The 13,438-nt window shown below is 36.9% G+C and overlaps 1 protein-coding gene across 1 annotated transcript in view; it reads left to right on the top strand.

The window, feature by feature from the left end:
* Positions 1-12,890, top strand: part of LOC136979210 (A disintegrin and metalloproteinase with thrombospondin motifs 7-like) — a 79,094-nt gene extending 66,204 nt beyond the window's left edge. The window contains exons 18-25 of the mRNA XM_067275152.1: positions 10-136; positions 223-442; positions 526-675; positions 6,755-7,216; positions 9,862-10,032; positions 12,194-12,340; positions 12,435-12,585; positions 12,658-12,890. Coding sequence (XP_067131253.1) covers positions 10-136; positions 223-442; positions 526-675; positions 6,755-7,216; positions 9,862-10,032; positions 12,194-12,340; positions 12,435-12,585; positions 12,658-12,818 — 1,589 coding nt within the window. The 3' untranslated portion in view covers positions 12,819-12,890. The remainder of the gene's footprint in view (positions 1-9; positions 137-222; positions 443-525; positions 676-6,754; positions 7,217-9,861; positions 10,033-12,193; positions 12,341-12,434; positions 12,586-12,657) is intronic.
* Positions 12,891-13,438: the final 548 nt, after the last annotated feature.

Raw genomic sequence — 13,438 nt, 5'->3', positions numbered from 1 at the left:
ATTTTACAGGTATACAGATATCACGCGCGAGATGTTTGGAAAAAGAAGCCGGTTTAGTGGAAGATATATACTGCAGCGATCTGGAAAAGCCCGCCGATATCAGCAGGATATGCAACAGGCACCAATGCCCCGCCAGGTTAGTGAATCAATACGGTATATAAAATCAATGGGAGCATTCTTTGGTCCCGTGTTTATCACCGACATTAATTAATTTGGAACTAGATGGTGGGCGGGACCGTGGCAGCATTGTTCCGTCAGTTGCGGAAGTAACGGAATTCGCAAAAGAACGGTCATATGCGTTCGTTCTCTAGGACCCGACGAGCAAATCGCTCTTCTGGACGAAGACTGCGATGCCGAAGATCGCCCTTCCGATTCCGAACCCTGTCGTCACAAGCATCCCTGTCTCATGCACGCTCACTGGGAAACCGGCCAATGGACCGACGTCAGTATCCAAATATCCTCTAACACCAGTAATTACGCCTCTCTGTTTCTTTAACGTAAAGTGGAAATGTATTGTGGTTTCAGGTTTGCCACGGGGATCCTTGTAATTACCAAAGCAGACACGTCTACTGTAACATCCCCAATGGTTTCTGTAACGAAAAGGAGAAGCCGATTTCCAGAAGGAAGTGTGGAAATATTACTTGCGGTGTATGGGTCATTGGGAATTGGTCCGAGGTACGTATGTCCGTACTTATATTTTTTAAGTAAATTCGATCCGACGAAACTGTGAAAGATTAGTTTTTTCTTTCTTTCTTAACTCGTCTTCTTTTTTACGTGGTATTTTTAGTCGTTCGGTTAATTTAGACGCGTATACTTCCTTACAAAAGTAATTTGCAAGGTTACAAAACCCATCCCTTACAAAACGAGTTAATAACGCGACGACACCACATTGTTCCAGATATTCTATTCACTATTATGTAAACCTAAATTAGACGATTGGTCTAGCTAAAACGTTTGGCACATTAATGAATTCATATACCGTATAATTTTTTTATGGGAAACAAAGTTTTAAAGGGCCGACTATACTGGGAATGCCAACGATTTCCACTGGCTAAATTTGAAAATAATTGTAGAAATTCTGGAGACCACCGATCTTGTTCATTTATATAAATGACGGAATTCGGTGTTCGATGTTAGAAAGAAAGACGAAAAGTAAAACGACAAGCAATGGTTATTCAGTATATTAAGTAAATCGAATTACGCAGTAAAGACTATAAAAATTTTTAGGTTAATTCGTTGTAAAAATGCGTAATAAACCCTAACCATCAGTGGATAAATTTGTAAATCGAAACGGTATTAAACTGTAGGCAACTTTAGGGAAAACCAAATTGGATTGTCGAATAACATTTCAGATTATTCATTATTGCGGGATTTTTACTTCCCTAAGCCACAACGTATGAAAGGCACCCCCTTCACCAAATAATGATACTGTGTATTCAATAAAGCGAGGTACTAAGCTACTTTCTAGGGGTGCGAGGCTGTAAGTCGTATCCCGTTACGAATAAATCGAGCTTCAATTTGCCAATTATACACCTATTTATAGCCCTACCCTCGATTAGGTAGAGATGCGTTAATTAATCCCTTTCAATTTACGCTTCTTTATGTCCGCTTAGAAGATAGAAACGTGCAGCATTCGTCTCATCACCGACACCACAACACACCAGAATTCTCCTAGGCTCTTATAAGATATGTACTGTACATATATATTGTAAATTAACAATTTTTTTCAACGTCTCTAATGATAATCTAACGGACCTAGCTTTGTTTATGAGGCTATACTTTGGGGGTTAATTTATAATTTCTGGAGATATTGATAAACAACCAACCGGTTAAATTGATACTATCGACGTATCAGATAACCTCTGGTGTTTATTAGTAATTTGTTAAATTAAATTTCGCAAAGAGAAGCGAAAACGGAATCCCGAGATGACGTTGGTGTTTATAAGACGAGAATAATTAGTTAATTATCCATTGTTTAGCGAATGAATTAAAGAAAATCCATAAATAATGTATTTTACAGTAAAATACCTGGCATCTAGTTGGTTTCATCGAGAGTAAATATGCAAGAATCGAAAATTAATCAAGTAAATATTTATGAATCGAATTTTGATCGAGTTACGCACTGAGATAATGCACTTAACAAGGTGTTTCTTAGGTCCTTGTTCCAATCCGGCTTTATGTAGCCTAAATTCAATCTTCCAATTGCTTCGGAGATAGAAGCGGCGAAGGAACTTGGTTTGTTGCTATTTCGTTCTACTGTTTGACGGATTACTTTCTTTATTCTTTCAATAACTATTATACGAGCCGAGTTCAAATTATAATGGCATTTCGACAAATACTATAAAAAATGGTGGAGTTAAATTTCAATTCGATGGTATTCAATGATTTAGATCCGTAGATACCAAATGAAATATCAGACGAATCGTTTTCGGGTCATAAAATTAGATCTGTAGATAATTTGAGTACATTTATGCCAGGCTCGTTCGGTGGAAAACCCGAAAAATGCCACGAAACTGGCGGAGGCGACGGTAACTGCGACTGGCAAATGTGTCGGTAGTGAATTTCTTTGTCGTACTGTACTGTACCTTAGAAGTGTCAATGGATGGGTTTTTATCTAAATCGGTCGAGTATGCTGCCTTCCTTCGTCCACTGCTGGAGAGGCGCCGCCATTTTATGAGTCGCCGAATTACGTTTTCGCTGGTTAACAGTGTTGCCAATCGCAGTCACCGTTGCCTCTGACTGGGAAGTTTCGTGTGTCAAAACTACTACGCTCGCCCTCCCGACTTTTAATGGCACTTTCTTTGGTTTTGTATCGAACTTGTCTTTGTAGAAAATCTTACTTTTACCGATTAAAAAACAAAAAAGATAGGTATTTAAATGAAATGGCAAACTTTTTGCTGGACGAAAATTCAAGTCTCTTACATTTTACAGTATATCGTTTCTTTACGAAGTAAAATATTCTGTGAATTATATTTAGGCCTAAATTATCGTAGATACAAGCTGTATATGTTACAAAACTGATAACAAAATTAACAGAAGAACGGGAGTAAAAGATTTGTCAAGAATTGGAAAACCAATGAATAGTTATTCTGAATTACGGATAACGCCATTAGTCGGTAATCAAATATATGGATCGTTATTTCCTGTAGACGTTCCGTACAGAATTAGAAGAAAAATTAAGATTGTCCTGGGCGAAATATAAAGATTCTAATTTAACGGCGGGCACGCGCTCCCTTTGTCTGGGTTGCCCTTTTCCTAATCTCCAAGGGGTCCCCCAAATCCATTGTCGACAAACAACAGAAAATTCGTCACTTCCAGCCTCTTCTGAAAATATAAAGGAAACTAACGAACGGTATTTGTCCGTTGTCTCCTGCAACTTAGCCCTGTGTCGACCAAAACTTGGCCTGGAATACAAGGAACACGTTATCTCCGGTCGCAACCGGTGCCATCTCGTGGGAGCGCCGATCTCAAGTTGAATCACAGTTGGAAGCTTCTTGCGTAATGTAGGATGCCCCTTTTTTTATAGTCTGCGGGCGCCGCCGAATTTAAGTAATAAAAAAATAGGCTATTTCTGACCGTTTAACACTTCTTAATGCTAGTAGAGTTTTAAATGTTAGAAGAAGAAAGAAAATAACCAATTTTACATACTTGTACATTTTTGCGGGTGTAGTTTTATTCGTGTCTTTTCACTTGTATTGTTATTCTTATTTTGTTTTATCCATAATTATTTGTAAATGTTTCGGGGCCGTATCCGTCGGCTCTACCTGCCTTGCCATTGCAATTAATTTAATTTAAATAAATAAAATAAAATAAACATTGCATACAAACAGTTAATTAAAGAAGTACGATCAAGTAAAAAACCGATTGTCTGTATCCCGTCCGTGCGTGGGTCCTCGAAACTGTGGTAAGACGAGTGCTCCCACCCTTATAAGACCCCGAGACGTGAGTAACGGGTGCAATTCTGAGTGCGACCAAATAAAAAACGAAGAAACAATTTATTTTTTATCACCTTTCGGCAAGAATACGCGAAAACGATGGGTGGAGCGTATATACAAAAGGCCAACTACCGTTACTAGACTGACTAAATGGCAATAACTTTCCGACGTATCTCCATATAAATCTAGAATCGTGACGGAGGGAGGTATCTACGTCACGAAGGAGGTAGGCCCACGTTTTTCGACCTTTAAAAAATGGAGGAAAGTTACTTAGAAAAATATTAAACGGTAAATTAGGGCTTTATCTTGACGGATTACCAACAGTTTTCCGTCAGTAACGTCGGAGGCGGGTGGTGACACAGTTAGATAAGAGCCTCCCACCTAAACGAATTGGATGGCCAGATTTTATGTAGAGGTTACCCAGATCCGGAATATTTCTTTAGGGGTCGTTCGTCTTTGTATCCGCCATCGTAATTAAGAGCACAAAGAATTAATTTAAATAACAGGAAAGCTACTGACACATTTATACAGAATCCCGTATATTAATTGCCATCTCGCGGAGCTAGCTTCTACTTTACTCTCTTGCCAGTAACCTCGTAAAATCACGTGTTTCTGGATACATGTTCTTCTTGTTCCTCATTAATAGACGCAGAGATTTGATCCGTGTGAAAGAAATTTCCAACATTAAACTGAACTAGTGGTTCTGGTCTTATTCCAGCTTAGTATTTTTAAATAATTTTCGAAATTTTATCGTACACTTTTACTTTCGCGGTTATTTATGTAGGATATAACAGAGGGAAGTATGACCATCCACCAAAACATGTCGGGAGTTCTTTCTGTATGTATGGCTATTAGTGTATGTTGGGGCACCATTTTTGTTTACCCACTCTGAAGTTTAATAACTCTTGTGCCTTTTGTCGAAAATTTCTGAAATTTTGCCGGGAGATTTGCATATTAGGGGATCGGTGCTATTAAATTTTGGTGGTTAAAGGCCCAGGGGTCACGTGTCTTATCTCCAGTGGAATGGAACTTAATGAAGATTTCACTCGTTATTAGCATTTATAATTTTTTTATGAAACCCGTTTCTACCCTCAAAGTTAGTTTTCGGCCATTTTAAAATAATTAATAGTATAAAACGTTTTTAAAATAAAATATTGTAAGAGATGGCGCCACAGACGATTTTAACATTTGTCGGAAAAGTTACGCAACTCGTTGGCTTCTGACTTTTTGACGCACTGATTTAGGATAAAGGCTATAACAAAGACATCTGTTGTAGCCCGCTCGATTTCTTTATTTTCTATAGAGAAGTGGTGTATAATGCGCAAACACCTTACATAGAATATAATAACTTATAGAAGAGACGACATTATAATGTATTTTTAGCTCATTAATCCAATAATATTAATTGGATCTATTCTATAATAACATATTGGCGGTTGAAAGCGTCATTAAAATTATTTGTATAGATTCGAAACCGGTTAATTAATTACATTAGGATGCGATCTCTTAATAATTGCCTGCATAAATCTGATTTGCATTCGTCGGCGATTTGAAAATGAATCGAGTAAACATTTATTTTATTTTTATTTAACACGAAATTCTCTAAATGAAAATTCTGCAGAATAGAAGAAACACCGAAAAAAAAAATTAAGCGACTTCCTAATCTCTCCTTTATTGTGACGCTCTTCCCCGCCTGGGTGTGTGAAACTTGTTGAAATCGGCCCTCAAATATGTCATTAATTAAAGGAAATGTAAGATCCACAGTGGATCCTTTTATATTTTGGAAAACTTGGATGTTTCGACAATAGTGTATAAGGGGAATCCCTTCGGGTTTGTCGATACCTCTTGGTAATTGAATTGTCAATATGTATCCAGGAATTATCATTTATCTCTCATTTATTCGCAAACAATTTACATCAAATAAAAATCTATACTAAACTAACATTTGGTTAACGTTTAACGAATGTTAAGGAAAGTATACAAACACCATACAAAGTTTACTTAAAGAGGAAAAGCGTCGAGTAAGACGGTAGTTAGTAATTTTACACCGAAAAAAGTCCATGCCAAAACTACTCGTCGCAAAATATTTTTACGCGATTTTACAATCCATTTTATCAAAATTTTAATAAAAAATAATTGTAAGCGACATTATTAAGTTCGGATGACCCACCAAATTTAGATACTTTGCCAGTCAGTAATTCTTAATAGAAATTTTCAATATAAAATGTACTCCCCCGTGTTTATACCTTAAAATCCCATTAAATAAATACTGAAGGGATGCCGTGCCACGATCTGTTCGGAAACAATCGAGAATTGTCATTGGAAACTAAAATGATAACATACTCGATGCATATCCTCGTCGCGATTTGAGCCGTATCGTTAGCGGCTGGCTCCGGTGCCTACATTAAATTCTTAGGTATGCATCGGTACCTTTTAATAATCGGTACCTTTTGCAATCGGTACCTTTTACCACTTAATAAAGTGCGCGCCAAGTGATTTTCATCACCCTCTTCGTAGAAATATAGAAATTATAGGGATTTCTCGATGCCTAGTTACTTTTTACCCATCTTATATTTGACTCTTCAACATGAATTGACGTGTAAAATAGCTTTTCTCATAATTTTTTCCGTCTGCCGCTTTCGTTATCGAGTATTAAGTGATTAGAAGTTCGAGATTACTCTTAACTGTAGAGACGTGACGAGTTGGGAATCGAACATTATCATTCTCGGTTCGAGATTTTCGTTATGAAAAGAAAAAAAAAGAAAAAAGATTAAATTTCTATCCAGAATACAAATTTTCATTATTAACTTTTCCTTTAGTGTTCTAAGACCTGCGGAACCGGTTACAGAAGGCGAAACATCACTTGTCAAGGAGGAGAAGCCTGTCAACAGGCGATTAAGCCTGTTAAGGAGACGACGTGCAACGAGCATCCCTGTTTGCCCTTCGACGATACTCAGATTTTCGGAGTGGTACACAAATCGAACGATCATAAAAATAATAAAGGTGGGTCCGACCACAAGCATCGACATCATCACGGGGAGGACAAACACGAAGAGAACGAAAACGAAGAGCGGAGGTCGGACAAGGTGGCCAAAGACGTCATCGTCGTCCCTCTCTACGAAGTACCGGATAATCGAGCGGAAGACGTCAAAGTGGACAACGAAATCGACGAAGGTATTCATCAGATTAGAAGAGAACCCCCGACCGTACCAGAAGGAGGTCGTTCGAATCCTAAACAGGATAGCCAAAAATACGAGTGGCAAGTGACCATGTGGGAAAAGGTAATAAAGTACTTTACTTATCTTTGTCGCGTTACGTTAATTAATATAATTAATTAACGTAACGCTAACGTAACGCGAAAAACAATTAATATAATATATATACATCAATATTACACTTATATAACCTGATACGGCAATAAATATATACAGTAGCATTCTCGTCTTACCACGTAACTCACTGTTAGAAATCCGTCGTAAAGCGAGCGTGGCTCTAAAGACCCAATGTTATAAATGAGATTACGTTTTTAGACACGCAGTATATATCCAAGAATGTTTTCACATATATACTACACCGAAATGACCGAAGATTCTGACATTTTAATACAATGGCAGAAAAATTTATATCAGTGGTAAAGCGAGGGATCTGCCGTTTTTATAATTAATATTCCTATTTATAAATAGAAAATGGGGTTTAAAAACGAAAAGTATATATAATTGCCCTTAAGCACACGCACACGTACTATTATCGGATTTCTAATTATTTTATTTAATATAATAAACGAATAAATAGAAACCCAATTGTACGTGGGACGATAAGAAAGTTGCGGATTCTTGAAACGACAGTCATTTAATAATAAATCTTCGTGTAAAATGCATCGAGTGCCCTTAGTAGCTATTCTGGGTATGTAAATACTTTATTAACGAATTCGATGGCTTCTCGAACCGGCAGAAATAATATAGAATTGTATATTTATTGTTTATCTGCCAGGGTCTCCGGAGAAACGTGTGTCTATATAAAGAATTCCACTGCTTTTATTGAATGCGCCTATATCAATCCGCCTAAAAGCTTACTACACAGGTTACACAAAGTCGGTTTTTAAAAAGATATAAAAAAATTATTTGAGTTAAACTTTACAAGTTTAATGTACTGTACGTGGTATTTATTGTTTCTTATCTCGAAAGTTATCTGTCTATAGGTTTTTACTCGGTACTCTGAAAACTGTCTAAATAAATTGTAGATAAACGATTTACGTATAAACAAACAATAACTTAAGGAAGGTCCTTTCCCTCTATCAGGTTATGGCTTAAACTTACTATTATTTAACCTCGGATTTATACGTTACAAAACCGTTTCTTTTATCCATACGTAGGGAAGTTAAGTATCGGAGTTTGATTTTTTTTAAATATCGTCAACGTGCCGACGATTTCTCAAGAAAATTATGCAAATTTTATGTAATTATTCCTCCGAATTTTTCATATCCGTCACATTTCCCTTTATTTCTAGTTTTTCTGGCGTATCGACAGCAGATTTGAAAAGTTAAATGACTAGAGTTTGACTTCAGGTGTTCCTACGCGTTTGACTTTTTAAGTTGAAAACGATTATTGTGCAGCCGTTTATTTGGGTTTATTCGGGCCCAAGAAATGACTAAGCTGTCACCTTGAGTCTAGGTCATTTCTTGGGAAATAAATCGGCCCAAATGGGCTGTAATGGGCTCCTCTACTTTCCATCGAATAAGTTATAGTTCATGTCGATTTAGCTACCGAATTAGCTAGAAACTTAAAATTAAATAATGACTTAAAAACATCCTAACAACGAGTTGCGTACCTTTCCCGGCCAAACTTTAAAATTGCCTGTGGCGCTATCCGTTACGAGATTTTATTTAAAAACTTATTATATTATTAATTATTGTAACGTGGCAAAAAGCTTAACTTTGAGAGTAGAAATGGGTTTCATAAAAAATTTATAAATACTAATAACGAGTAAATCTTCATTAGTTCCGCCCTTCTCGAGATATGACGAGTGACCCCTGTGTATCTTTTCACCTGCTCGACCTTTAACTACCAAAATTTAATAGCATCAACCCCCTTAACACATAAGCCTTCCGCAAAATTTCAGAAATTTTCGACAAAAGGCGCAAGAGTTATTAAGCTTTATAAAGTGGGGGAACAAAATCGTGTCCCCCCACACACTAACATTCGTATATATACAGGAAAAATAATATTATCTTCATAAAAAGAAAAAAATGTTTTGCGTATTTACTTGAACGTTAGTTCGGCAAATTTTTGCTAAAAAATGTAGAAGAATGCGAGAACTTTTCAAGATTATAACGTGTTAGTAACACGTTTATATATTTAATATATTAGTATTATTTATTGTGTCAGAAGTTTTCAGCATTTTTGTACCATAGTGTAAATTTTTCTATCGTAATTGTGTCTATTAAAATAAATGTAAACACCAAAGGATAGTGGGCACTTCTTGGTCGATATTCGTATGTCAAATATACATATTTAAGTATGTACCGATTGACATAATAATACGAGTGCATTGTATCAGGATAGATCGTGATATATTTAGGCTAAATACAGCAGGCCTCCTTTATATTAATACTTTGTTTCTATTATTGAATTTTTATAACATTTTATGTAGTTATTTCATGTGTTTTTGTAACATATAAATCCGGGTATTAATTATTATCATTATTTGGCGAAGGGAAGTCTCTACATGTTATAAGAGATGGCCCAACAATTGTAAATCCGGTACGTTTTAAACACTGCATTTCAGAGCTATGTTGTATAAAAGGTAAACAAATAAAATTACATCCGATTTTTCCAACAGAAATTTAGGACTACTCGCGATTTAATTCTGGGAATTTTTTCACCATTATGGAACTTATAAGGAAATTTGACACTTGTTAACTTTTCAGTGTAGTAAACCGTGTGACGGAGGAGTTCGAAACAGAAGAGCTCTGTGTTTCGACGCCGTGACCAAACACATGGTGGTGTCGGAATTATGCGATCCTTTCGAAATGCCTTCCACCGAAGAATCTTGTAACTTGGAACCCTGTCTGGACTGGATTCTCACAGAGTGGAGCGAGGTCTGTATACTTTTTAATTCAGTCCCTTGTAATATTAGTTTCTGGTTATCTATACGCTTAACACGAAAGAGTATTATTAGAAGCATACGCCGTAATATATCGTTTTCAATATATTATTAAACACGTAAAATTCAATTAAAAGCGGAAATATTTATACTAGTTACGTTCTCGGGGTCACAATAATAAAAACATAATTTTAATCCGCCTATAAATTTACTGTAGCCTAATCAATATGTATTTTACACATCAGTAATTAATCTCCCCATACAAAGAATATAATTAGCGACTCTACCCATAGAAAGATTACAATCAGCACTCTGTATTATACAGGTTAGCCTATTATGGATATGATCACTTGTCAAATATATCTCGCACGGGAGAGGATTTTTCCCGAAGAGCGTAGGAATTTAGTCGTATAAACGACTTATTTACAATTACTTAATAGTTATAATTTAATCTATTTAATTCTGGTTTATTTTTGTATTATATGGAACCTGGTTAACTCGAATAAGTCGAGGAAGAGAATAACTCGGAGTTATCCAGGTACGAGTTAACCGGGTTCCACCGTATTACGACGAGTAAAATTAAACAAATATCACTTGTTAATTTTGCCAATATTCCTTATATTTAATATAGTATATATATTGTAATTTATTGGGTAAATGAATTTACTGGTAATTGTAAATTACTTCGTAAGAATATTGTTTATATCAATGACTTTACTAGTTTATTAATTAAAAAATTAACTACTTTCTTTGAAAAAAACTGATAAAATAATAAAGTAATTGGTGTAAACAATATTCCTACGAAGTAATTTATAATTACCAGTAAATTCGTTTGTTGTAATGAAGATGATTAAATAATCGGAATAGCTGTTAAGGAAGGGGCCCGGATGGAGGAGAATCGACGGACCCGGGCCTGGTTCATAAAATGTAAAGTTTTATCTTGAAAAAACAGTAGGACAGTCTCTGACAATAAATGATGACAAAAATCGGTTTTATTCGTCAGTTTATGGACAGGGAAAGCCCTGATATTTGCCAATAATTCGGGCCCTTCTTGTATTTTTTCGGCTGTTGGTTCCGAACGGAACAAAAATGTAAGGTTAAGGTTAAGGTAAGCTAATAATAGTCCAAAGTTGGAGGGACGTAACGGGCTCCCTTACCTTATAAAATACAATTATTGGAGTGTGACGTTTTACGTAACGGGTATTTAAATGCCCGTTGCGTTTAAGAATTAAGCCTGAACATTAGTTTTACATTGAAGACTTCAATTAAATATTTCGCCCATCTCCTTTCAAATATTATGTAATTTCCACTAAAGCCTTTAATCTATCGACTGTTTTACGTTTATTTATTAATCGAAGAGTGATTGGAGTAACCGAATAGAATCAACTACATTTACGTTAATTTTAATTCAATTAAATCTAGAAATTCCTTTAAGAATTAACATTAAAAATTACTGTAAGTGTATCATTTTAAATTCGCCTGTTTTTGAAACCAAATTTGAATACACTTCTTCTGTTTAACACTGTTATAAATAGTTGTCGATTAGTGTTAATCACTTACTGCTTATATGTAAGTTCTTGCGTAACCAGTAAATGTTCTGTGTCTTTCGTTAAGTGATTAATTTAATTAAAAGAAATTGGTGTTCTTACTTCAGACGAGGCAATAAATACGGTCCGAAGAATTGTGTGACGTCTTTGTTGTTTTAAGTGTGATTCTGGACCCCTTCCGTGTCTCGGCCTATCAAATAATACGGCTTATTCGTCCCGGTATTGTGTTAATGTTAATATTCTACATTTGTAAACACTAAATTTTCAAATAAACTATTAATTTCGTGTAGTAGAATAGTACGTGTTTTAAAGTGTAGTGTCCAAGTACGGTCGGAGCAATTAATAATCGAATAACGTCATTCGAAACGAAATTAATTAACGAGGTTGTGGTGTTTGATTATTTAACAGTTGTGTCGATACGTCGAATAATAATTTTCGACTCTATTAAAAATGTAACTGGAATTCCGTAATTGGCTTTCAGATAATCAGAAGATGGGGAAATCGAACCCGGTCTCACATACTTCCTACGTATTTAACTGCCGGCGGAAGTCGATAAGTATTAATCCGGTGTGTACCGCGACTGAAACTATTGTTAAACTTATATTTCAGTGTTCGTCGTCCTGCGATCGTGGGTTACAGTATAGAAAAGTCTACTGCCCCGAAGAGGACAAATGCGATCCGGAAGCGAAGCCATCGGAGACTAGGGTGTGCTTAATAAAATCCTGTCTGCAATGGATAGCCGGACCCTGGAGTCAGGTAAATTTTACACCTTAGTCACGCACCCACCCTTCTAGTGCGGGCGTTACGCCAGAACAGTAATTTGAACTTTACCCTCTCCCCGCGTGCTTAGTGTTCCGCGTCTTGCGGAGAAGGTTTCAGGAGACGTCACGTGAAATGCGTGGATCTGAGCACGCAGGCTTCGTCGTCGAGATGTTCGGCGGACGACAAACCCTCTCACCTGCAACAGTGCGTCAACCAGGAATGCGCCGAACACAATTCAGGTTAGCGGGAGATTTGTGAGAGTTTCCGGGGCGCCATTCCCCTCCTTTTTCTAACCCGTTTCGACCGTTTAGCTTTCAGTCAGTGCCGAGACAAGTTGGAAGTGGCTCTGTGCCAGTCCCTGCGTCACATGTGCGACACGTGGTACTTCAAAGCGAAATGTTGCCACACCTGCAACAAACGGATCAACTCCAGGAGGAGGACATACGGGAGCAGAAAAGTTGGAAGTTCGTGAACTCCGTCGTCTGTGATTTTATTTTTATTCGCACTTTTTTGTAATATTAAAGAGTCGTCTTTTAAAGATTAACGCCGAGTCTGGCGTCACTTAACACGGTTCTTTTTCCATTGTTAATTGATAAGTGTAAACGCGGTCGACGGATAATCGAGTTTACGAAGAGGAAATAATTTTCTGGAATGGAAGACGGCGGTTTTTGTGTTAAGTTAGCTACTTAGGTCTACCGTTTACTTTTCTTTTACGTTTGAAGTAGAAACTGTTTACCATCCTGGCGTCTTTTTGTAGCGCGACACCTCTTCTTTTCGACAACCTCGTTTCTACGTTGTCCACGTAGGCAACAGTCGAACCTTTCAGATTCGAATACCTCTAAAACTATAAAGTATTCTAGTTCCGTTGTAAGAATATACCCGGGGGGTGATCGGATATTTTAAGCGTGTCGTGTCACGGAATCGAAGAACGTCACTCCGAAATTACAGACCTTAATGCCAAGGGGGAAGACGTACCCCCAGTCATACCCACCTTACGTGTAATTCTATCAGTTTAAACTGAGAAATCGGTAAACACCCCCAAATTTCCAAGACTGCGCCACCGACAGGGCGCAGAACGTAACGAAACAACAG

The sequence above is a fragment of the Centruroides vittatus genome, unplaced genomic scaffold (genome assembly GCF_030686945.1).
Source record: "Centruroides vittatus isolate TY-2023 unplaced genomic scaffold, ASM3068694v2 contig_596, whole genome shotgun sequence".
In the NCBI taxonomy this organism is placed as follows: domain Eukaryota; kingdom Metazoa; phylum Arthropoda; class Arachnida; order Scorpiones; family Buthidae; genus Centruroides; species Centruroides vittatus.
This window is presented reverse-complemented; position numbering and strand designations above follow the sequence as displayed.